General features: G+C 33.0%; 1 protein-coding gene across 8 annotated transcripts in view; it reads right to left on the bottom strand.

The window, feature by feature from the left end:
- LOC105563486 (synaptotagmin-5) overlaps window positions 1–27956 on the bottom strand; it is a 34782-nt gene that overhangs the window by 4702 nt on the left and 2124 nt on the right. The window contains exons 1-6 of one of the 8 annotated variants that reach the window (XM_012015104.1): window positions 23194–23276; window positions 22772–22948; window positions 17541–17867; window positions 2161–2215; window positions 1450–1678; window positions 541–777 (exon numbers count right to left, since the gene is read on the bottom strand). In XM_012015104.1, coding sequence (XP_011870494.1) covers window positions 541–777; window positions 1450–1678; window positions 2161–2215; window positions 17541–17825 — 806 coding nt within the window. In that variant the 5' untranslated portion in view covers window positions 17826–17867; window positions 22772–22948; window positions 23194–23276. The other 7 variants (XM_012015107.1, XM_012015108.1, XM_012015106.1 and 4 more) reach the window with 7 other exon arrangements.

The raw sequence follows: 27956 nt of genomic DNA, 5'->3' as shown, positions 1-27956 counted from the left end.
AACTATCTGATATTTTTCCTTTATTAATATTGATATTGTTTCAACCGTTTTATTTCAATTACACTGTTGATGCAACTTTTTTCCCGTATGCTTCAAATATATAATTTATATACTGATATGGATTCAATAAAGTTTTAACAATTACCGAAAACAAATCTCTGCGACCTCTCTCTAATTAATGCCTCATATTACGGACAGAAATTCTGAAAATTAACACATTTGCAACCGCTGACGTAATTTACGCGCTAGAATCGCCGGAAGCAAAAGTGTTAATTATTATATCATATTTATATTGAAAGGTTAATTTATAGAAAAAAGAACTAACTAATATATATTAACATATTGATGAAACAATTTGTTTTTCCATCTTAAAATAATAATATTATTATATTTATAGAAATAATCTCTCGTGACATTTTCATCACGCGCACGCGTTTATCTGAATTTTATTATCTCACGGTTTACACAGAAATGACGTTCTTTACATTTTCATGAAGATTTAAATATATTTATCACGTTTATGAGAATTCTATTATTTACCTTACGGAAGCACGTGGCGGTGGGATGAGAAGGGGCGATAAGCAACGACTAGTCTGTCTGGAAGTACTTTGAACGGCATTCATCGGCGAACACCCGCAAGTGGAACTTACACCCGTTGCTACGGACGACAAAGAAGTCTGTGAAGGTGACGCATTTCCACTGTGCAGGCTGCCCGTGTAACTGGCAGGACTTGCACAACGTGCATCCAAGGACGCCGCACGAGCTGGTGAAGGAGATCTGTGAAAAATTTCCAAACTATACGTCTCCACGTGTATAGTACGTTATATATATAATTTATTCAGACAATCATATAATAAAATATTGTAACGCTGCTGTATAATTTAGGAAAACTTTTATCTCTGCGTACATATACATAGAAGTTACGTATGCAAAGACGAAAACAAATGAAAAAGAAAACATTATTTAAAATAAATCTATTCTTCAAATCCTAGAGAAATGTAGCATAAAAAAAGTTTTGTTCATTATAATGAATACATTGCTGTTATTCATTCAAATGAAGCAGAAAATTTTTCGTACCAAAACAATCAATGTTATAAATGTACACAGAGAGAATTTTTTCTTAAAATTCTCCCCATGTACTTGAGCAATTTTAAGTGACTGTATTTTTGTGGCTTGAATAAATCACGCACTAATATATTTTTATCCATATTCCGATACTTGTTTAACTCCGATTAAGACGATTAAGACAAATTAAGACGACTTTACGCAAAATTGATAAAAATCATTTACCAAAATTTAAAAGAGAAAGCATTATTATTTACTTTCAGATATTCGTGGTCAAACTTTGTAAAATCTCAAAAATAAAAAAGATTCATTTGGTAATTTTTTATTTTTGCAAGATGTTATTATTAAATAGTAAAAAAATAAATGATATTTTTCTACACCGACCTCGAGCTTCTGCTAGGTGGATACGAAGAGGCGGTGTGTAAAGGATCATGTCGAGCGTGATGCCGTCCGTCCGGTCCGAACGCTCTAATTTGAGGTGACGATCCACGATGGTTCGAAGAACAAGATGCACCTTCCACCGAACTCTGCGAGCTGACGGATGAATTTCTTGCCAGCGTTCGACTGCCACTTCCACCACCGCCTGGATAACTGCGACTCTGATGGGGCAAGCCTTCAGGGAAAACGTATTACATAAACTTAAGTGGGATGAAAAATTATCATGGTAATAACTAGAAGATAGATCCCCGAGAGCCTTTCAATTATGCGCGACGATGGTTTACAAATTTCTTCGTAATCGAATTTTCTCCGTGAGGACGAACGATGTGTGGAGTGTTCATCGATATCAAGAAAGAGTATTTTAATAAATAATAGAAATTAAATATGAAATACTACATTAGAAATCGTCGAACAAGATCTTAAATATGCTCGTTGGCCCAATTTCTCCAACAAAACAATCTACAAACTATCTTCCCAACATCAATTAAAATCAATTGTGAAATCACTATTTTATGTATCACTTTTACTAGTAGCTTCATCAAACAGTTGTATTTCAATATAATGCTGTAAGGTCAGGTTACCATAATCCTTGAGTCGTTACACGTAACTTCAACGAATATTTGTGTTAGGAATCTTATTAAAAGCATTCATAATTACCCGATTCTGTTATCGACGGTTGTACCGCATGTTGTTCCTTCGCGACGTTAAATTCCTGAAATAGAAAGGTAGAACAAGTAGAATTCTCTTTAATATATCAACAATAAATCGATAGGAAGCTCGTTGGGTTTATTTAACGAACGTGCATCACGTTGACTAAATATTCGCCGGATAGATTTCTAATTAAGTGTATGGCAACGTATGTACTTGTATGTACAGCTGCGTGACTCTCGCTTCAATTTTGCATTGGAGAATTTTTCGATAAATTTCTGATATTTTTCTCGGATGAGAAATTCTGCTGGCATTTACGTTCAATTTGGTGATACGTACAAACTTGTATTTATTTTTCTATACTAATGTGTCATTATGTTTATTATATTGTAAATAACGCGAATGTGTCATGTATGTGTAACATGTAATACTCACAGAGAACATAAAAATTTATACGTACCTATAGAGAAAAGATCAAAATTAGGTAAAAATCGTACAAAAAGAAATGTGAAAAATAATCGATACAATTAAAAGAGAAATAGAAAACTTGAGTTTTCTCAACATTTTTATTTTGTGTAATAAAATCATCTAATTGCATATTTATCAAATTTGTATTGCATGGGACGTAATTGCCGAATATCCATGCAGATCTCGCCGAATAGAGAGAAGAAAATACCCTCTTTTTAATAATTCTCCTTAAGTGATTGCAATTTATATTTACAATCAGATTCTCATCACATTAATAAAGTGGTAAATAATATGAATACTGACACAGAACGAATTTTACATCACTGATGATTTCATGAAGGACGTTGATACTCATATTCAAAATTTCACGGCAAATTACACATTAATTAATTTGCACTACACCAACGGTTTCGTGTATCAATGTGTACGCGTCTCACGTATCAATGTATTCTCTTGCACTGTCAGGTATATGCGACATTAATTATCCCTTGTTTTAGTCTATATCCTTTATTTCTACCGTTTCTGGCTTTACTGTTGTACAGAATTATGTCGATATTTTCCTCTGCTGGTATCATTTGCGTGTGTGCGCGCGTGTGCGTGTCACTTTTCTCCGTGAAAGCAAAGGCATTTTAACGATTTAATCGTAACTTCGTGAACATGTGATTCGTATCATATTGCTTCACTTGTCAGCGGAGTAGCGCTTTAATTAAAGATCGCTTGTTTCAGGAATTTGAGCTTATTGTTGTACTATTCATTTCGCGCAGCGACTGTTTTTCTCGTGTGATAGAGATATAAGCTTTCTCGCAACGGACGTGATTAAATGGATTAAACTTAAATATTGGACAGAGTTGCTTCTAACTCGATTATGGATATACGTTTTCAGTAACGTTTTATTTTTATCAATAAATATATTCCTAAAACGATAATCTGTTTAACAATTTTTACATTTTAATTTCCTTATTAATCAAAAATATTCAAAATAAACGCAGAATAAGTTATTAAAGAATTTATAGATATGTTTGTGTTAACTGTAACTGTGACTTATACTTGCAAGAAAAGAAGGAAATACATATTGTGACATAAAGCGTCAAGACAAAAATTTCTATATGCATACATATTCACGAATATATGTATGTGTATTGCACTATTAATTTTGTCACTCTCATTGCACAGTCAGTAAAAGTATATTTATACACGGAACAAGGTTTCGCTTAGTTTTGTTCCAAATCTTTTCGTTGAATTGATATCTATTTGTGCAAGATTTTATTTGATTTCACGAGTAAATAAACGTCTGACGTTTACATAACAATAACGGAAAAGAAATGTTTCTAAAAACGATACAACAATCATGTAAATAGAATTTAGTCTTCTTAAAGAAATAGGAATTTTCTTCGATATGGTCTCTTAAGGGTCTTGAGATGGCGAAGATAATCGAATGGTTCCTTTGAAGTTTCGTAGCATCCTCCATAAGCCCTTGATAAGGACGAACCTTTGAATTATGAAGGGAGGGGAAGAGAGAGACTCAAAGATACCAACTTCGTGTTTCAGCATCGTGATGAGAGGGTAGGTGGCAGTTATACGGGGTGAGGTCGCTGGAGGCTGCCTTTGACGGGTCGATACTTGGAGCAGAGCACGGAACGGAATCCACGGTTCCGCCCACCGAGCCGAAACATCAAAATTGTTTTCCTATCTATCGTTTTCCTATCTACGATATTATCTCATCGATTGAGATTTATGTTGACATAAATGTGTATAACAATTATACATAAGGATCTAAATGTTTGTCACTTGTAAGCGTACTAACTGACGAAACCTGCTGTGTAAATTTTAGCAGAACAATAGCATTGTTTATGTCGGCCGTTACCTCATGTCTGACAAATTAAACACAATCTGTACCTCCAAGAGATCTGTAAATGATAAATAAAGCTATATGAAATCAATATTGTATACACTGAGATTAACAACTGTTTATCGCAATTTTACATTATGTTAATTTTTTGTTTAAAATAATTTTTGTTCATTTAAAAGTATCTACAGAAAATCCTGGGTAATATTTTACGTATTTACATAATATCGCGTATCCCGACATGTACCTTAAATATGAATTTGTTTCCTCTCTTCGGAGGCAAAACTGTTATATAATTTCTATGTTAAACATTTAAAGAATAAAATACAAATTGTATATTAGTTGTATATGTATATAGATCATAATTAAACGTGAAAGAGGCCAGAATCAAGAAACAAAAATGCGGAGGACCTAATTAAAATCACTCTAGGTAATAACAATAGATCCCATGCGAATCGAATCGATAACGCGTCTCGATAACACGCGCGCGCGCGCGCGCGCCGAAAAGCGCCAATTGCGAAATATCAATATTAAAAATTCATATACCTATGCACATTACAAGAATTTCTTCTTTTTTCCCCCGCGCGAAACTTCTTTTATAACGACGTAGCGTCCACTTTAATTTTACTCCGCGGCAGAAAAATTAACTTGCTTTATCATGCAAATTTTGTCCGACACAACGGTGACCGGTACGTAGCGTACTGGAACGAAGTTCCTTGTAGTAGATAAAACATTTCATGTCCAGAATGACGCCCCATATAAGCAGCGAACGGAATATTTCGAGGACAAACGACGGACTCGCACGGAGTACTGCAGGTAAAATATGTTCACTTGGAAAATGTACCGTCATCGACCATGCATAATAAATATTGGTGGCAGAATTTAGTAAAGTCACGATTAAAACGAGTGACCTAGACGTTAGAATAGAACCGATATAAAACGTTGAAACATTACATTTAAATCTATATATTATACTTAATAAAATCGAAATTAGTTGTGAATAATTAAAATCATCCACTAATGAATGTTTTAAAATGCAATGCAAGTTAATCAAAGTAGAATTTTTTGATAATGGATTTACTTACAAAAGTATTTCAAAGTGGTTGTACATAAAACTAAAATTGTTTTCAACATCAAAATTCTATCAAATTTCTATGATGAAAATTGAACATAGAAACGAGAAGTCATTTTGTGCATTCTGTTACATTTATCTATTACATTACGCGGCTGTAGTTTAGAAATTGTCTTTTTTGCACTTTTAAAGTTTTTCTGGGAAATTGCAAAGTGCTAATTAATTAATTTAATTAAAATTGAAATAGATATAAAAATATGATTTTTGCATTTATATATATATATGTATGTATAAAATACCTAATTCTTAAGAATTCTATATTTCGTCATAATTTATCAATGAGTTGCAGTTCTTTGTCCATTTTATTTAAAAAATATAAAATATTATTAAATTCTTCTTCACGGACTCTGTCTAATTGAAAGTATCTCATATATCGGATGTTATAAGGTAGGAAAATTTTATAAAAGGATTTAACGTAACTTTGCATTTACATACGCATGACGTACACATTTCCTGGCAGATATGATTTCTATATCAATTTCTTCTTCGTTTTTGCAAACGTGTATGTGTGAGTTTTTGACTATTTTTTAATCTATTTCTATTTTAATTAAATAAATTAATTAACACTTTGCAATTTCTATACAAAACTGGAAAAATTCAAAAAAGAAAAGAAACAGTTTAGTCGACTACAACGGCATACTGTAATATATACATAAATGTAACAGAATGCATAAAGTGACTTCTCGTTTGTTCAATTTTCATCATAGAAATTTGATAGAATTTTGATGTTCAAAATAATTCTAGTTTTAGGTACAACCATTTCAAATACTTTTGTAAGCAAATCTATTACTAAAAAATGATGTATCAAATAATATATAAACGCAATATCTTATGTGACAAAGAGATGTTAAAAGCATTATGTTTATTTTCTGTTTAATAAGTATTTCATGCAAAACAAAATTAGCTACGTTATTGCAAGGAATGATTTTAATGCACAGTAAAGTAAACAAAAGTACATGTATAAGTACAAATCTGCACGTACACATGTAATTTTTGTATAATTCTTTTATGAAGAAGATAGTACTTTTATTTACTCCAAATAGCATTGCGCCCGTGCAGAGAGTACAGTGCCTCTGTGGTAAAAGATATACACGCGCACGCACACACGCTGTCTTCCACATTTGTGGAAATACCACATGTATCTCATGTTTGAAGAGAATAGCGTAATGCGCAATTTACATGATTATGTCGGAGAACGTATTCTCTGTACTTAGGTGCGTCGCAAGTATCATTTCTATTGGGATGCAGATGCGCTCAGTTACGATCCACAATTACAAATAGCTTCTTCATTCCGCATCAAGTTCACGCTCGATCGTTGTGAAATATCTCGGAAAGCGCGAGACTGTGTGAGATGAAGTTATCCGAGACTTGATAACAAAGATGGAATTACAACTTGTTTGCAGAAAAATGTAATCTTTTATAATACGTGGTTTAAACAAGCAACGAGAAACAGTTCATAGTAAAGTATTGTTTACGGAAAAGCGATGGTTCCAGGTATCTTTATGATATATGTATATAATTATAAAATTTCTCTACTTTTCAAAAAAACAACGCGTAATTTATGCATGTTTGAATAAGCCTCGACTGTAATAAAATACATTATTTACAAGTAGAGAGAAAAATTTAGATAAATGCACTTAAAAAAATTAAAATATCCTCAAGCACTGAGAGAAGTATCATTAATTAAAAGAATAATAGCTACAATAGTTTCTCAATGACGTTGTTCTTTACCACAAATGATCCACTTTGTACACGTTCAATTGCAATTACAATTTCTATTATAGTAATGTGGATTTAGTATCGGATATCTCAGATTTGCAACGTATGGTATTGTAAGTTACGTGATTTATCAAGAGTTTTAGAAATTGGACGCGTGTCAGTCAATGAAAATATCTCGGTCACGAATGATCGTGTATCTGTCACAGCTGTTCCAATGCCAATTAACCACTCTTCGTTCCTTGTCAACTGAAAGGCATTGATCCAGAAGCATGGCATACGTCGTTTTATACAAAATTTGTTGAATTTTAATTAACTACGTCAGAGAGTTGAATACGTGCTCCGCAAGAGTTGACTACGCAGCATAACAATAATCGATAATCGAGAAAAGAAAATTATTAAGATTTGACACGGCATAACAATGAATAACTTGGAGCTTCGACACGTTTCTTCTAATAGTAAATTATACTCTGCTAATTGAAAGTCCCTTATTACGTGTATTATACAAAATTCATTGAAAATAATTATTCGTTGACTAATCATAATTATTTATGTATATGTATGTACATACATTTAAATTGCATATTTGATATCAAATTGTTAAATAATTAATTCTTTAAACTAGATTAATATATTAAATTTGATTTAAACATATTTGCATATGATAATAATATGTGTTAGTAATTTTCAAGTTTTATATTCTGATTTATTTTTAACAAACTCAAAAGGTATACAATTAATACTTATTATTTAATGGTTAACAATAGGTAACGTTAGGCGATGCCTATGTTATAAACTTAATTTCCATTTAATTAATTGTCATAATGGCGTGATTGGTTATCGAATCACATCCTACCTATATTCTATTAACAGGTGAGCGTTTCTAGGACGACGTTGAATCGATGGATAACAGTCAACTCTTTCTATGGTGAGCTCCAAAACTCAATTTACTTATAGTGATTCCATTACATGAACAACATCGACAAACTTACGTAATTTTTATTTTACTTGAGAATGAAACTTATGTTTCGCGGTTTTTTTTCTTTTGCAAATTGCAATAACTCAAAATGTCGTCACAGTCAGCTGTTTTAACAAGAGAATTGTCAGAAAATTGTGTGGCAAAGAAGTAGCATTGCCTGGAAGATAAGGAATAATTCTAATTAAATCCATCGTTCGAGATTAGTTGCACGTGCAACGTAAAATGGTCGCGACACGCGAGAGAACGGTGAGCGAAGTTGTTGAGAACGCGTAACAAAGAGAGAAGCCCACGCTAGAACGGGCGCAACAAGTGCATCCAGATTTCCGAGGTGTTGAAGGTGTGCATAGCACTATCGCGTACGTCTAAAGTTGTCGCGAATAATCCGAGAGGATATTTTTCTTGGAGATTTCTATTCTGATTGTAAGCAAACTGTAAGAGCTACCGTAAAGAATAACTAATTTTTTTTAAGTGGCTTTCGAAAGTCTGAATATTTCTGAGTATTTGAAATTGATCCAAATGTATCTTTCGATTTAATTTTCAGTTTTAATTGAATTGAAAGTAACAAACATTTCATTTAGAGCAAAAAGCACATGTAAATATGTGAAAATGTATCTTGCGCGAAATGTAGCAAATATATAATATAATATAGATACAAATACCCCGGGAGATTTAACGAGAAAGATAAAAAGTAAAAAATAATAAACTTGAGAAGATTACTGGAGCATGTCTGGCAAGTTTTTATGTTCAAGCTCTCAACGTTTCGACCATGGTCCTTCTCAAGTGACGATTGTGTCAGTAAATCATCACTTGAGTTGTGAGTTTGAAGATAAAAATTTGCCAGACATGGTCAAGTAATCGTTCTCAAGTTTTTAATTACTTCTGGCGACTTGTAACATTTCCTTCAATCATAAAAAATAATATCTTGTATAATCACACAAGTATCGAGTGATTAGCTGCAAATGTTGAATCTATATATAATAAGATTGTGAAATGTACAGCTGTACCTCCGAACTGGTCGAAGTTGTACTGTCGGCACTATCGGTATTAGCGACGGAAGAGAGGGGCGATCTCGTGCCTCTTTGGGCCCATCTACCCTTGATTATCGCTACCCCTGTCACTGCCCCGATCTTAGTAGCCGCGCTTCCACCCGACGACGTGTTGCTCGACATGTTCCTGTCTCCGGTTGCAGCACCGCTACCGCCACCTCCGCCTCCGCCGCATAGCTCCAGGACATCGCCCAGAACCTCTGACAATTTGTCCGGCACTTTGACGAACGCGTCCAAAACAACTGTCCGAGTTGGAAAGTCGCGGCCGCGAGGCAAGTCGCTTGCTATCCTTTCCTCGGCAATGTGCGCGACGTTTAACGCGGCAGAAACTCGTCCGTAATAATTAACAAAGGATGTTAACTCGATGACTCGAACCTGGCGTTACCCACCTTATCACTTTTGTACCTGTAATCGTCAAGCTGTTAAACACTTGGACGTTCGACGCGAATCTATTGCTTCAGCAATCAATTTTCGAGTACCTTGCGCTGCTTTCGAGCAAACGCAAAAGTTTACACTCGCGTACCAAGTATTCGGAAAGTAGCGCGGTTCTTCGAGCAAATGGAGTCTCGAATTCGACAATAGCAGTGGAATAACAGTTTCGCGGAAAGTCGCACGCGAACTCTCTGTGTCCTGTGATAAAAATCAATATTTATTTACTCGCTTGACTACTAACGGGAGTGAATTTTCACATAAATTAATGGTATAAGGGCTTTTAATAGAAATGCTATTAATGGGAAGCTTTTATTATAATAGAGCATAAATATTACAAGCGTGGTGTATACCGAAGGAAGATAGATATACCAAAACAGACTAAATTTATCAAAAGAAAAGGCAAGCCGTTGAACACGGGAAATAATTCAATATCTGTTATCTGAATTGTGACTATCAATTATCGTCAACCTAAATAATCTCATTTCGATAGGTAGTATCTTCATTATCGCGTAATTTGTTATTGTTATGTTGGATATAACTATCGGCAAAGCCCGTGATATATTAATTACGTATCATTTCAGGTAAAGATGCATTTGCCCGAAGCGTCATTTGCTTTCGTAAAATCAATCAGTCGCGTTATTGCCGTACGTTTGCGGACGATTAATTACCTCGTCACTTTAACTCAACCTATTCGGATACAGCCCGGGTAGCGCTCTCGTCCCCAATTCAGTTCATACGCGTTTATACAATTTTTCTCTCGTTTATAAAACGCAGTAAACAGCGCTTGACAAATTTACATTGTTGTAAATACAGGTTGACGCTTTTAGTATATTAAGCTTAGTGAGAAGAGTGTCCTTTCAGATAATTTGTAATTATCCATTTAACTGATAAATTTGTTGATTAATGTAAGCCATTAAAATGACATAAATTATGGTACAAAAAACAACTACTGCTTGAATATTGAGTAAAAAGTCAATAGATTGCTGAACCAAAAATAATTTTACAGCACAATATTTATTGAACACAACTGCGTGTTTTAAAAGAAATCGAACATTAATTTTACATAATTCGCATTTATATATTATGGAATTTAGTTCAAGGAGCACGTCAAATGTTTCTACGCGAAAAACTGCCGCATTATTTCTACATTACACCATGTAATCAAGTGCTCGTTTATTAATGTAGTAAAGTAATTTGTTTCTTCTTATTTATTATTTTAGAAAATCGCGAGCATTATTAGAATTCTCTTGTGCTATCGTAATTTTGTAGAATGTCACGACAATCGCTAAATTTTTTTAGGATTACGAGAGTAATTGTGTTCAATAAAAAAAAATTGTGGACCCTTAGATCGGTTTTTGACAAACATTCACGACACGGTGAAAAAAGAGTAGGCAGTAGCTGATCCAAACATCAATTAAAATCGATATTCATTCTGATTGACATATCTATTAAGATTTGATAAAATTATATTACCGTTGTCTGTCTTGGACTCGAGTCTCCTAAGGATCGTAATCCTTTTCTCGCAGCTGTCCGTTTTGCCCTACTTTCTAAAAATTTATCTCGTTCGACAAAACTCCACTTTGCTCTTCACAATCGCCACTCTCCGTTAATCGTGTATAAAGCTGAATAGAGAAACATCTGATTTCATTACGGTTCAGCGGTCGTGCACGACCGCAGCTCATTACTCTACCCGTGACCCGATCCAATTAATTTTACATCACAACAGCCTATTCTATCTCTCTCTGTGTTAAGGACAAGATGAATGCCTCAACTGTTGCGGACTACAACTACTTAGACGCCACGCTGACCCGATTCGTCGTCGGTCGCCCAAGTAGTAACAACAAGCGGACTGCCTCGGCCTCGCGACACGCAATAATGATTAATTGTATTCTTCACCCTCGTTAGAATCTCGGTATACTAACTGTTATTACGAGTGTCGCGATCGGCACGGTTACCACCCAGTCACACGATTAAATTCATTCCAGCACTCTCACGTATGAAAATACACAATACTTTTGTCGCGACTTTCGATCCCCGTTCTCGGTGCGTCTATCACGACCTGACATGGATGTGTGTCACCGGGTATCACGGTGCCGCGATACTGGGCTAGCCCGACTGACTTTATACGCGCCCGACCAGTGCCAGGGCTCGTCGTGCACCACCAGAAAACGACGATTCGCCGCTGAGCGTAGCTGGTGGCTGGGGGTGGTAGGTGGCCGGTTCCGCCACCGAAGGGTGTAAAGAGAGAGAGAGAGAGAAGGGGGGAGAGAGAGGGAGAAAGGTAGGGAGGGAGGGAGAAAGGGGGAAGAGAGAGAGAGAGAGAGAGAGAGAGGGTCCTTAACTAGGGGACGGCGGAAGACGGAAGAGAAGATGGATATCGGGCACGAAAGTGAGACAGGAAAGGGTGCGTGCGCCGCAACAGGTTACATCTCAGGGACGACAACGATTTTAGGGAGAAGATTTAATTCTACTTTTGTTTTACCAATGTTTACTGTGACAATTTGTTAATGTGAATTAATAGCATTAAATTGTGTCTAAAAAGAAATTGATTCCAAGATCCTCTTAAAGAATAACAAAAGAGATGACAAAATGTTTTATTACTCCTATTGTTTGTACCTATCTATAATAAATTACATTTTTAACAGATTTTATAACGATACGATTAGATAGGGAAATAGTAACGTTGAAAATTGTCAATTCGCAATATAATATTTTCCTGAATCTTTGCAAAATATCGATCAATGTGTGGCAAATATTTAACAATAAATATTTAATGATGAATATTTAGCAGAAAACAAAAGAAACTTTAATATAAATAGATTCTCAATAGTCATCGTACTTTAACAAATTTTACATGTCTATTTAAAAATTGAAATCTTTTTATTTTTCAACAAATAAATTATTATTTCTTCTATTAAAATTTCCTGTTGAAATAAAGTTAATCAAGTTTTAGTTATCAAGTTTAAAGAGCTTATTGGTTAGCAAAGATTTTCTATTACTCAATTTGCTAAGAGGCTCTAAAATAATAATTCCGTAATCATTAATGTGTAGACACATTAACCAGAAACGAATGTATCAAGTATATTTTATCGATCAAAAGGCTTAAAATAAACAAAACTTTAATTTTATTTACAAAACATGGAATTTAAAAGAACTGCGCAACTCTTACACACGTTACATAAACTGTACACCCGTTCTTGAACTGTAAAATCGTTTTACCTTTATTCTGTTGGAGCATAAGGATTCGTTAGACGAAGACGACCTATATTATGAATTATACGTCAATCAGAACACACCATCGAATAAAATTTTTAATCTGTGCTTTTTCCTCCTTCTCCTCCTCCCCCCTCTCCCTCTCTCTCTCTCTCTCTCTCTCTCTCTCTCTCTCTCTCTCTCTGCCAATGTATTTTTCAACTTCTTTGCGATCAAGACAATGGGTATAAGCAAGAAAGCACGCAAACTACTGCACGTTATTGATTGTCGACCAGTTGTTTTTCTTACACTATTTTTCTTTAAATACAGTGATACTTGAAGGACAAATTTATATTACTACTTTCTTTATTTAACTAACATTGCGTAAAGAAAAGAACGGTGTTTGTTTTAGAAAAGATTTTGTTTTCTTTTATGAAATTCTCTCATTAACGTTAGTGTATTGTAGCTACTGTACGTATAATAATTTGTTTGAGAAGCCTTCTAACGAAATGAGATTGCTATAATGATGGCAATATTTAAATTTAAAAATACCTAAGTCTCGGACAAACTAAGTAATCTCGCGTCTTCAATATTATGGAGTGTACGGTACATTAACCTAATTACAGTATACCTTCGATACACTTTGTATAAAATAGAATACAATTTCACAAATTGATTTAAACAAAAAATTAGACAATAAAACATTTTGTTCATATTTTGTGCAAAAATAAACTCAAAGAATTTAATGCTCTCAACAACAGTTTCAAGAACTGAAAAGAATTAATCTAGATATATATTTTTACTTCAAATTTAATATTCACCAAGGTAAGTTTTAAAAGATATATAAAATGATTAAATGTTTAAAGACACCAAATATTTCACACATTGATAAATCACAAGTTAAACTTGTATTTACGTGATTGAGAGAGTGAGAGAGAGAAAAGGGTGAGGGGGAGAGAGAGAGAGAGAGAGAGAAACTCAAACAAGATAATTTACTATAATGTACCGTATTATTTAATAAGTAATCAACTTAATTATATAACAGTACCTAGCAGATATGTATATTTATAAAACTTAGCAGCCTAGTAAGAGTATAGGAATTGATCAGTTTTAATACCAACGTCTTTAATTGTGAATTGTTATTTGGCATTTTTAATTATCGATTAATAAATTTTAAATTATATATTAAAGATAAGATTAAAGGCACAGATATTATTATATATGTATATATGTATAAATATTTCTTTACGTTAACAAAATCCACCCATCTGCCGTGTTGTGTTTAGCGAGCCATATACATTTCTGGAAAATAATATCCGTCGCAGTTACGGGCGCTGTATCGATCGAAATTCTAGATTCAATTCTTGTTCGGTATAGAAGACTCTTTATGATTATGTATACGTGGAGACGCGATAAATGAGATAGCAAATGTATTAATTCCATCCTCATTTTCTTTATGACATTATCTGCACATTTATGATGGTGAGAATTAATATTTTTTGTTTCATTTAATTTTGGCATAAATGCATGTAATACATAATTGTCTCTGTTTGCTTCTTTGATTGCATCTACATTTTGTCCGCTTATATCTACAGCTCGAGTTTCGCGACAAGTAAAACAAGAAGAATAGATCATATCAATCAAGTTAGACTTTATCATTACTTCAGCATTGTTTACGTCGTATCTGTTTCCGTGCATAAGAAGATTATTTCTTCACGACATAGGTATACTTAAAAAAACGGTGAAAAAGATTAAGTTTCATATGTCAGAAATGTTTAACTCTCTTTAGAAAATAATAACTACGAAAATTACTCCATTAAGAGGATACTTCAGCCATCTTTTTTACAGACACAGTTAAATATACTTTTCGCGCTTGTAATTCTTTTTATTAGCTTTTATGCACAAAATAATACCAGGATAAGTTGCGGACCGTATAGCACAACATTTTCATACTTAAAACACTCAGTTCAGAAGTCTAATAAAAAAGATGTTGGTATTTGAAATTTTCACTTCGTAGTTTTACCTAAATTTGAAATTAGCTTTATAAAATTGCAAAATTCTTCCACAAGATTAAAGTACGCATAAAGACAAAACCAGGAACAGTCATCTTTATATAAAAAAAACCAAGAGAAATAAAAACTATCACTTTAGCAATTGCTAACCGCAATCATTTATAAAGTGATAGTTCCAATTTCTCTTCGTTTTTTACATAAAGATGACTGTTCCTGGTTATGTCTTTCTGCGTACTTTAATCGTGTGAAAGAATTTTGCAGTTTTGTAAAGCCATTTAGTTAAAACTACCAATTAAAACTACTTCAAATTTTTGTGGATTTGATTTACTTTTAAGAGATCGTTAATAAATATTACACATTCGGGATATTTTTTATTCCATGAACATGTAATGTAAATATATATGTATTTTACATTGCAATAATTTCATGTTATTGCATGCATACCGAATATTTCACATGTAATGTCGAGAGAAATTTTGTCTCGTACAAATATTATACTTTTAATTTTATAATGTAATTATTTCTTTTTTAATATTATATGCATTGTAAAGTAAATTATAAGAAAAATGAAATAGATAATAAAATTGTAAAATATCACATTGTAAAGAAAAGAGCTGGACCGCCGATTGAAATCGGCGGGGGTGGTAAAGAGCCTTTACAAGTTGGTCTATTTTTATCGGATAAAAATTTAATTCAGATTTAAAAGAAAGGCATTATTTCATTTATAACTAGAAAATACGAAGTTATAATAAAATATATAGATAACCAAATTTATCGAGAACAATCTACTACAAATTTTGTTGACAGGCCAAGTACTACATACGTAGCTTGTCAGCAAATTTTTATATTTTACAATTATACATATAATTTATACGTCAGCAACGAAACAATGTGAATCGCCTGTAGTTGATTAACGATAAAAGGAATTGTTAGACGACTTTAGGCTGGAAGATGGTTTTATTATTTAAATCCGACGTTTCGATCATACGGGTTGTGGTTCTTCTCAAGGAATTTAACGATCTACAAGTTTAATTACAGGACATTGCAACTCAAAAGTATGTTGACCAACGAAACCAACGCAAGTCAATGTATTACTCGCTTGAAAAATGGGCATAGCACGGACACGCACCAAGAGGAGACTTTATCGGCAGTGCTTGAAAATGCAGGGTGTAGCGGAATAGTTTCAAAAATAAAAATGGGCGTAAGGCACTGGAATGAGCCGAGCGAAAATGGTATCAAGTAAAACGCCGGCGTTTTTGTATAAAATGTCCTCCCACCCGCTTTTTCGTTAAAAGGCCTTCACAAAGTCAATAGCCCTGGGCTTCAAAAATCTCAAGCCGGCCCTGGTTTATTACGATAAATATTACCACACGCCTCAGTGGTTGAATTGGTGGGAGAAACGCCCGCCTAGAGTGTAGGGAGGTCCACGTTCAAATCCTGGCTGAGATAATACACGGAGAGAATTTTCTTTCAAAATTTATCCTGAAAATCATGTAATCATAGGACAACATAGCATTTTGAAGAATTTCAAAAAAACTCTCATAAAACTCTTCAAAATGCCATATTGTCCCACGATTAGGTCCCGCTCTCAGGTTTCTCTCTGATAATATCACCATTATGCATAAACTTTTAACATAAGTGTACATACATACAATATGTACATAAAGAAATTAATTGGTCCATAAGCAAATGCATTAAAAAATGGCCCAATTAATTTCCTTGTGAATACGTTTATACCCTTATGCAAAAGTCTGTGCTCCCGCTCTATAACAAATATTCTTTAAATTTGTGCGAGTCGTCTTGTCGACATAAGGCAACATATAAAAATGTTACCCTTTTGCGATCACAAAGGCAAACAGTAAAGTTCTACCCTTGTCGACCTTCGGCTAACAGAAATGTTTTACCGACATTTTCATATTTTACGTTTACCGACACATACAATCTTGGACAGATCAATAAAAATGTTGGCAAAAACAACGAAACAAACTTAATTTTGTCAGGCAATATCTTATACATACAACATATGTATACATACATATGTATATATATATTAAAACAAATAAAAAAAATTTTTTAACTCCAGAATCACAACGTTGGTTTACATCTACGATTCGTGCTACCTTTTACTCGTGCGCGTGCATTAATACAATCTAAACTCAAAATAATGTTGATAGTATTAATATCTTTTACGTTCGTCCATTCTAATATTTACATCTTTATAATTACATTTTATATTTTATATCTATATTTTACATATTATGGTTAAAGTAAGGGTTATAAATTTAATCTGTTAATAAGTTTTAATAAATAATAGGTAAAAAATAAAAGTTTTTGCAACTAACATGTAACTAACTATGATGAGAATATGACACAAATTGCAATCAGTATTTGACATTGACCATTTATCGACATCAAATCGATTTCAATTCGACTAATCATTTCTTGTTGGATATCGAATGAAATTTGGAATTTTTTAGTAACGTAAAAATGCGAATCTTAATGGATGACTATTATCAGTCATTATTACGTGGCTAAATGAATAACGAAGCAACGGCTAACTACTAACCCCAGTCTGTACAGCGTAGTAACTCTTTTGTGGCTTCCTCCAGCAATCGAGCACTTGTGACGTCGACGCTGCGTGACAGTGATGATGATGATGATGATGAAGACGAGGCTGATCATCGTTGTCACTCCTGATACTCGGTGGATCCGGCCAGCGATCCAGGTTACTCCAATTCCATTTTTCCTTTCGCTTTACGGCGTAGTAACGATAAACTACGATCGTCATGGCCACCACTAGAGCTAATCCCGTGCCAGCAGCTGCTCCGAATATTGCGGACGAAACCATCATTCCTCCTTCGTATTACGTTAGAGGAAATATTCGTTGCTTAATCTATAAATGTAATGGCACAAACATTTATGTGTCGTCATCGAACAATTTGAATTAGAGGCACAAATGTCTATATCACATTGCTTGAGTATTAACAAATTTTTTATTTTTTTACACGTATTTATAGTAAATAGTTTGTATATAAAACTCGTGTCAAATAATTTAATTTATTGGCTCATTTCGTATTGACTGTATCATCGTAATCGTATATTGATAAATAAACACTATAAGAGGATTGAAGGAAATACATAATTAATGTTTAGTTGAATAAATCATACTGGGCAATGAGCAATGGCTAATTCGTAGTGATTACTTAAACTACGGTTTTAATTAGAAATGATCGATAATGGCATTGCTATGAGCCATGAGTAAAATTAATAATTGATAACTAACTTGATTGGGGTCACATCGAATTAACTTTAAATCGAAAAGACAAAAATTACAGAAACAGGAAGGATGTGGCGAGCGCAAAGAGATTTTATCCTAGATAGATTTTATTCTCATTCTAGAAAATTTTAATAATTATATGAAGAAATATTCAATTTGTACAAATCATTCAATATAAAGAGTTTAAGTAATAATTATATATTATAAAAATTCTTTTAAACAATTATTTTTAAATAAAATATTGAAAGTGAAAGCTACGAAACAAATTATATAATTTTAGATTTATCGACTATTTATTTGAAATATTTATTTGAAGAGAAGACAAATTCTCTCTTTAAAGTTATAAAGTTTATTTTGCACTAGTAAATTTATACGAAAGAGACTTTTGAAAATTTAAATATATTCTCCAAATGTTTCTTCGTACATTTTTGTTTTATTACTCCAATTTTTCAACTTTTATATCGTCATAGATTCCTTTGGGAGAAATATTCCTAAGGGGAATAACGTGACGGGACGTGATGTGTGCTGCGAACGGATTATTTGTATTAAACAAACGTACGCGTCAGCTGACCTTTCAGGTCACAGATTGCTCAAGGGTTGCAACGGGGGTCACAGTGTTAGATCGTTAATTATATGTATATTTCATCGTCAGATATAATACGTGTAATATGCAAAATACATCTTAGATAATCCCGTTCTCCCAATGTATGCTTTACGGACAATTTCGAATTTTGGATTTCAACTGGAAATTGGCCCATTATGCAACACATTAGACAAGTTTATAACCGTAGATGCGCGTGAACGTAATCGCATCAGCTATACCAATCGAATGTGCACTAAGTACTCCATTAGAAACTCGCAAAATCGTTTAATAACGTGATCATGAAGCTTGTTTTACAATTTGTGGTCTACTCATCACGCTTCATGTTAAAGTTCAAACGGGCTACACGAGAATCTATGAATATTTTATCAAACTATGTCACAAGTATTTGTAAAGTCAATATACATGAAACTTTTAGCGTGGTCGTGATTTTAAGAACCTTTTTAAGTAAATACGCTGCCTCAAACCTATTTCGAGAGGAAGAAGAAATTCCTCTCTACACTAATTTAATCGGCAATAATAATGCAATTTAATACATTTAGCGAGCCGCAAGAGCTCTTTTATAAAAAGAAAGAAAAAATATGATTCCCAACTCTTATGTGATGGTTTGTATGTTAATAAAAATATTCGAAATTAACGAAAAATTCCTTTGCTGTGGAGTTTATTAATGAAAAATAATTACACGTAATTTCATTAGCTTTAAGCGAATTTACTTTTTCCTTGATAAATCTAAACAATATTTTTTGCAATATTTATATCCTTTTTCGATTTATCCGGAGTTTCTAACGCCTTGGCAACAGACACGTAGGCGTGAGTGGCACATTGTAGACTGCGATTCTTGAATAATAATGAGTAAGCTCCTGTGTAAACAGCAACATCTCTCTCCTATCGAACCGGATACTGTGAAACTACGTAAATTACGACTATCTCGGATTATCCGCCGACAAGGATGAAAATGGTGCAGTCACGTACCTCGACTTTGAAAATTTTTTATTCTACAACAGTCTTTTGGCAATTTAAATTACTTCCGCAAGTTATACAGTTACTAACCACCAAATGTTTTGTGTGAAATAGAAATTATTAGAAAGCAAGAAATATAAATCTTGTACAAACAGCAAATAATATATGAATTATAGTACTTTCCTAAATTGTGCATAATCTTATTTTCCAAGAAGATTATAAAACATCTTTTAAAATTGTTTTTGTGGAATTTTCTACTTCTGGATTTAGCTTAGAATAAATTAAAAGTAAATAATCATCCATAATATCAAAATGTAACAAAATGAAGAAACAAACAGAAATAATAGCGAATAAATGGCAATAAAATAAAATAACGTATTGCTACTTTACAATGTCAATTTTTAAGGCCGGTATTTATAGTCGGATTTTATATTCAAGACCGCCTTGAATTTATCTTTAAAAGATGCTGTACGGAACATTTTATTGGCTACCAAGTATCTAAAGATGATCTTGAGACAGTCTTGAATATAAGATCTGACTATGAATACTGGCCTAAGACAACCGGTTTTTTAAATATAACGTATCCAATGTTTGCAGCTTACAAAGAGAAAATATTTTGTCAGCAACAAAATGATTAAGGATTAACAAAGAGAACAAATTTGAATAGATAATTGATCTTAATCAACGATATTAATCAACAAGCTGTGAAATGCAAGTAATTAATATTTTATATTCGGATGATAATAGCAGTACAATATGAGGAAGTGTCGCGCAGTTATTAAATCGAATAATCGATCCGTCGTCTATAATGTCTAGAGAGAGTATAATACACGATATTATAAAAGACGCATAAAAGCATCGGAATTGCAATAATTTATTTAGAAAGTACAATTAATATAAAATTCTACATTTTTTACAATGCTGGTGAAATTATTAAATTGTTGAAAAATGTACAATTAATGGTCATCTATAGATTTTACAGATTAACTAAAAAATCGAGCTATTCGTTATGTATTATATAATTATGAGAAAATCTGCAGACGATAATTAATTCTATTAGCACAATTATCTGTCGTCGGGCATTATTCCAATCTTTTAATCGAAATCGTGCTTTTAAGGTTGCGATACTTTCTCAAGCGGATTAACACAATAATTATACTTAACATCTCATTTAGAGACCTTGAGTTCGTTAAAAAGTTGTCGTAGAAGATCCAATTATTTAAGCCCCAACGTTCGAGAAAACGCTGGTCAATTTATATCGCGTTAAAGTATTTAAGTTTATAAAATGACCGTTTATGAACGTTGTGAAATGTGAAAGTTGTTGAGATATTGTCGTTTTAGCAAGACCATTAAGAAGTTATTAACATTGCAATGCGGGTTATGAAACCATAATTTCGTCGTAGCGTTCCCTAACACAGAATTTCATCATGTCGTGTACACACGCGCACATTTCATACAATGGCATCAATGCCTCAATGCTACAATGCGTCCATTTGGTGCAACGTATCCTCGGATATTCCTGCATGAAAACCAAAGTAAAGGACAATAACAAATCCGATTATATCCGACGTATTGTTATGTTAATGCTGCGCATATCCATTAATCGTAAGGTAACGTCTTGTGTGTGAATTCCTGAAGGAATCTATATATTGCATAGTAATTTAAAGAGCCATTATCTTACTCGCATGGAAAGATGATAAAATCGTTCCGCTGCACATATGACCAGTTGTCTGTCACGCAAATGTTTGTTTTTCCACCTGATTAATCCCGAGTATATCTCATTACTACATCACGATGACGGATATCACGAGAAGTACCATTATTTTTTTCACTTTAGTTGTCGAATTAAATTTTTTGGTTGTACTTTTCATCGGGTAACGTAATTAATTTATGCGTCTCATATTTTCAAATTATTATAGCTGCATATAATGCTATAAATTATTAAAAGATTTTCCCTATTTACTTTATAATAAATATAATTCTCTGTATAATGTGCATTTCTTGGTTTTTTGAAAGATTTTATACACTTCGGCATAATTTATCTTAAAATCATAAAATCTGATGAGAAATGACGCATCTTCTACCGATCGTTAACAGATTGGAAATATAATACCAACGTCTACAACGTGGAAGAAAAATTGTGCCTTTTTATTTTTCTGTCTGCTGAGAAGGATAAACAGTCTGTTTCGTTGTGTATCTGACAGTCACTTCGCAATATATCATTGTAACAAATTCTGGGATCATCTGTTTACGACTTTCTTGCGAAATCGTAAAATCAATACTTTATCTATAGCTTTTCTATGCAAAATATATGGTTGTAACTCATGACATTTATGCGTTTACCGTTGTAGAAAATATGAGCTTTGAAAAGAAAGCAATTCTGGTTTTCTGTAATCTCTTGATCGTGAACAAGCCTGGTTTTATACTCGTCTCTTGTAAACGGTCATTTACATTGAATATACGATAAACGGATAACGATACGCTATCTGTAAATTTTTCGCATGTAATCGTCTTATCGAAATCTCGACCCGGCTAATCTTTCAATAAATTGGCAACGATCGATCCGCAGTTTGACTACGTTATTCCTTTATACATATATGACCAACGCATTGCTTTGAAATTAAACTGCGATACGACAATTCAGAAGTTATGGAATTCAATAAAATAATTTCGATTCGTTAAACATAATTTCAATGTCAATATAATCAAATAACGAAAACATATATTAATTTATTAAAAAAGAAAATAAAATATATATATATTTATCGCAATATGTAATTTTAAAACGCTTAGAAAATTGTTACTACGTTATCATTTTTACACTAGTACAGTACACATAACTTTATTTTATAATTTTTCAATTTGAAGAAAATTTTAATAAAAATGTTAATATCAAAATGGTGTGAATGAGTTATTGAAAAAATAATAGTATATATTAATTCTAACGATATCTTCTTACCTTTGTGCTAGAATATAAAACTCCGAGGCAAAAAGGACTATGAGCGACTCGCCGAAGATGGTAAGTGAAGTATCCGGTTGTAGTCAGACAGTTTTCAGTAGAAGTGAACAATTTGGTCCGACCGTTCAATAGGGAGAGAGAGAAAGAGGCGCACCGGCAGTTCGGTCCGTCCGATTGCTAATGCAATCGAACGCAATTGATTATTATTTTATAGCTTTTATATCTCAATAATGTCGGCAAAGAATGTTAGTTGCAATCTTTACCGTTTTTGTAGCAATCTTAGTTTAACTCAATCCAACAAAATAATTATTTAGTCGTTAAACATGATGAACACATTAATAGAATTGAGCAATGTAATTATTGAGAATAGGAAAATTCCCCGATATTATTTATGTACTTTTTAAAATTCATGATCAACTCACATGGTTGTTGCTGGTTTCACGGCGCGTCAACGACTGAACCTCTCCAACGGGTTTAGCTGTTGGGAAGATAGAGGGTGTGAGAGGGAGAGGGAAAGAGAGGGAGAGATTGAGAAATGTCGGAGAGTAAAGGATGAGAAAAGCAAGGAGGAAAGGAGGAGAGAGAGAGAGGGAGGGGGGATGAGAGAAAGAAGGCAAGGTAGATGTAAAAAAGAAACCAGATAGAGACAAGCTTGAAATAGAAAGCTAAGGTTGACACGGAGAGACCAGAGGAGGAGAACAGGAGAAAGGGAGATAAAATGAAAAGAAAAGAAAAGAAAACAAGAAAATACATACAACGCCGATCGCAAACGAAAGATATAAAAGAGAAAACGGGCAACAAAAATAAAGCACCGAGGGTAGAAGCATATAAGGTACATGTCAGAAAAGAAATGTCAGGTGGCAGTCTGCCCACATATCTCGTTGATATTCAGTTTTATCAGAGGGCTTATCAGCCAGTGAGCCTTTTTATCGGTAACAGTCAACAATCATGTACGCTTTGTCTTTTGTCGACGTACGTAGATTGTCCTTCGACAAAGTGTGTAATGAAAATACTAAAATATTACAGTTTATTTTTAACAATAATAATGATTGTCATGTTATATCTATGCATACACATTTTTATTTATTTATATGTATGCAATACATATAAATAACACACTAATAATGTGTAACGTTAAAAAAATTATATATTTGGATTTTTGCATAACAATATTTATTTACATCAATTATAAAGTGAATCCATATACCGTCATTTTCCAACCTGTGAAAAACGTGCGTTATACGTCCGATATTTAACGGCGCGCAGGACAGGTTGGAAAAAGACGGTATATGGATTCACTTACAATTAGTAATTTAATTGGCTACCTCCACCTGTGCCAGGTCCTAAATGGCTTTTACGTCTAATTGATTTATATCTTCAAAGAACTAAATTAAAATTTAGTTGAATATTTATTTTGTGATTAAACAGATTATTTATTTAAAATAATATAAGATACTGAGAAAGAGAGAGAAAAAGAGGGGTGGAGTAATACTTCAACAATATTTCCATTAACTCTTTTTCTTAAAGTATACTTTTGATGAAAGTTAAGCATGAAAAATTTTTATTAAACATGTCACTGCAACATGAAAAATTTCAGTAAAGGACATGTTATTATGTATTAAATTGACTATTAAGTGGTCAAAGACAGTGCGCAAAACTTTAAGTGACAATATGAAAATGCAATGTGAACAAAACTAATAAAAGTGTAGAATTCTATTATAGGAAGGATATTAAAGTTTCTCTATGCATACGTAAGAATTTGCCTACATTTGCATGTAAATTCCGGTATTCGATTTTATCTCGCAATAAGAGTAAAGTTATCTACCAAGAACGTGATACACAAGGCAAAACTCTTCGTATCAAGATATCACAACTAACAACTTTTCCTTGACACAGCAGCAAATTTAGTTTAAACTTAATTTATTTACAAATAAAGGAAAAAGTTTGTGAGTAAAATAGGAAAGCAATTAAATATGAGTGTGATATAAAAAATATCTTTCTATTTTAAGTAAAGTTTGTAAACTTTATTTTGCGTAAGAGTTTTTAGAAACTAACATTTGTCTAAATGGCAAAATATATTAAAATAATATAATAATAATTATACTGTGTAATACAATAATAGATACTTAAAATTTTATTAAATATATTAATTAATTTAGAACTTGTGTATCAGTTATTTTAAAATATAATAATAATATATTTTATAATACAAACTGGCGTACCACTCTTTAATTATGGAAGTTATTCACGACGTAGAGTTTTTTTTTACAACGCCCTTCTCCGAACGATTGAATTGAATCGCAGCAATATCCCGGTAAAAAATTGTTCATGCACGAGCATGCATAAATATGTATATAGTATTATATAAAATTATACATTAAATATGTCCATACATAATTTTACATTGTATATTTTTATATGATTTTATACAATTCTACACAGTTCTATGTATATAATTTTATAGATTTATACATGTTTTTATAAAAAATATTTTTAAAAAGGAAAAATTGCTCATTTATAATTATACATCAGGGTATTATGAAATACCCGCCTCACCTCTTGTTTACGGGTAGAGCGGACTAGGCTGAGACAAAAAGTCCTCTACCATTTTGCAATTTTTCACATTTAAAAACTGTTTGTATAAAAGTATGTATAAATCTATAAAATATTATACAGAACTGTATAGAATTGTATACAATTATACATATAGAAATATATAATGTAAAAATATGTATGGACATATTTAATGTATATTTTTATATAATTCTAATATTTATTTATGTTAATAGATACAAAATTTTTTACTGGAATAGAATTAATAAATTTCAAGAACTAAAGGACTCAGAGCCGTGACAGAGTGGCAGTGTCTAAATAATTTATTCTAAGTTTATTGCGAAAAAATATCACCTCGGCCAGGGTGATATTTTTTCGCAATAAACTTAGAATAAAATATTTAGACACTGCCACCCTATCACGGCTCTGAGTCCTTTATTTCTTGAAATTTGTGTTTAACACATATGAGCCGTACTAATTTAAGAATTAATAAAAATAAAATAGAAATATAGAAATAATAAATATAAGAATTTCATATTTTTCTTGTATCTTATAATTAGTATATTTAAAATTTTTATTTGCATTAACCATATTTGTGTAATATAATAATACATACATATGTATACCTGTATAGGCAGAGGGCTGTCACGACCCGTTTTACTAGAGTTCCTCTAGTAAGAGTTTGGCCACCTAGTTAACGATTTTTTATTGGTTCTTCGATCCGCCATATGCAACTGCCAAGAAGGGCGGAAAAAGTAAAATCCTAATTATTGAATGTAGCGAATAACTTTGAGAACTATGTATAATATACATATTTCTTAGATCTGTACATATTTGAAAAGTTTCAATAAGTACTAAATTACGCTTTAGATTATTTTTTATAGAAACGATTCATGATTTAAGCAATGCTTTACTTCTAGTAAAATAGATTAGTACAAGTCTTGTTGCTTGGTTTATATCAACTAATCTGTTTATACAAATTACGTGTAAGTATTCTTTTAAGAGTAAGTACCAAATAGGAGATTCAATTAGTATATCTTCCATTAAATTTATGTAGTAAGTTGGATAAAGTGCTATAAAAATATACAAATATTGAAATAACTATGTCTGACTTATTTGGAATTATTTTTCTTGAGAGGTTAATAGCAAATTTATATGTAAAACTTTTAATATAATTATAATTGTTATTAACATAGGTATAAAATGCCTGGCTGTGTAGTACCAAATTGCTACAATTCTTCAGAGAAAAAATTTAAAATGTGTCACTTTCCCTGACCGTATATGGCCATTGCTTTAAAAAATTTATGTAAAATATCATAAACTATATAGGCTGCGGTCCACTTGATGCTGCAAATTGCTTCAAAGCGGTCTTCTTCTAGTTCCTTTTAATAAAAGAAAGGAGAAGAAGAATGTTTCGAATCATTTGCAGTATCAAATGGGCCGCAACCATATTCATGTATCGCGCCAATCCCCTTCCACTGTTTGGCTATAAATGGCGTACGGTGTCCGAACTCTTATTAGAGGAACTCTAGGTTTTACGTGATCCTCGAACGGGATACGCCCTCAGTGGATATTGAAAACATGAACTACGTAGCCAATGTCCATGTTTGGACCAGAACAATGCAGATGTGCACGTTTTGGTTGTGTTCCATATATGCTATGTGCATAAAATGTCGATAAAAGCAGAGTTATTGATTTTTCGTTATGTGAGCAAACGGGACAGTAATAGCAGAGAGGGCAGAGAGAAACCAGCTGAGAGCGGCCATGCCGGTGTTTTGCTTGTTAAGGCCTTCACACACAAAATTCCGTAAGGACGTAAAACGTAAGCGTAAGAAAATCGACCAATCACAGTCGAGAACGTAAGGCAATGACGCAAGCAGTAGCAAATCCAACCTGTTGATTTTCTTACGCTTACGTTTTACGTCCTTAGGCCTGTATCAGACTACGGATTGAGATTGGGATTAGATTGAAAATTGGCCAATGAGAGTAAAAGTTACTAAACTTGATATTAGTGAACTTTACTGCGCGATTGGTCAAATTTCAATTTAATCCCAATCTCAATCCGTAGTCTGATACGGGCTTTACGGAATTTTGTGTGTGAAGGCCTTTACTGTTTTCGCTCGACTGATTCCAGCGCTTTACGCCCATTTTCATTTTTGGAACTATTCTGCTACACTCATTTTCAAGTACTGCCGATAAAGTCTCCACTTGGTGCGTGTCCGTGCTACGCCCATTTTTCAAGCGGGTAATGCAGTGCCCAATTTTGGTTGTATTCCGTGCTGCATGCATGAAATATCGGTAACAGGAGAGTGTTATTCATTTTTCGTACCGGGAGCGAGCGAGAAGGTATAATGCCCATTCTACACCTAGGGATGATCCTACTTGTGGCTCATCCGATACTCGCTTCTATACCTAAAGCTAATCCTACTTACAGCTTATCCGAGGAAGTAGTATAAAGTGTAAAAGGTACACTGTAGTTGTACTTTGGTACGATTGGAAACCAACCAAAGTGTAAACCTTTTACACTTTATACTACTCCCTCGGATAAGCTGTAAGTAGGGTTAGCTTTAGGTATAGAAGCGAGTATCGGATGAGCCACAAGTAGGATCATCCCTAGGTGTAGAATGGGCAT

Source organism: Vollenhovia emeryi, unplaced genomic scaffold, assembly GCF_000949405.1.
Source record: "Vollenhovia emeryi isolate VEMERY1.0 unplaced genomic scaffold, V.emery_V1.0 DF939175.1, whole genome shotgun sequence".
NCBI classification, from domain to species: domain Eukaryota; kingdom Metazoa; phylum Arthropoda; class Insecta; order Hymenoptera; family Formicidae; genus Vollenhovia; species Vollenhovia emeryi.
The sequence above is the reverse complement of the archived record's forward strand: the minus strand, read 5'-3'. Positions and strand labels throughout refer to the sequence as shown.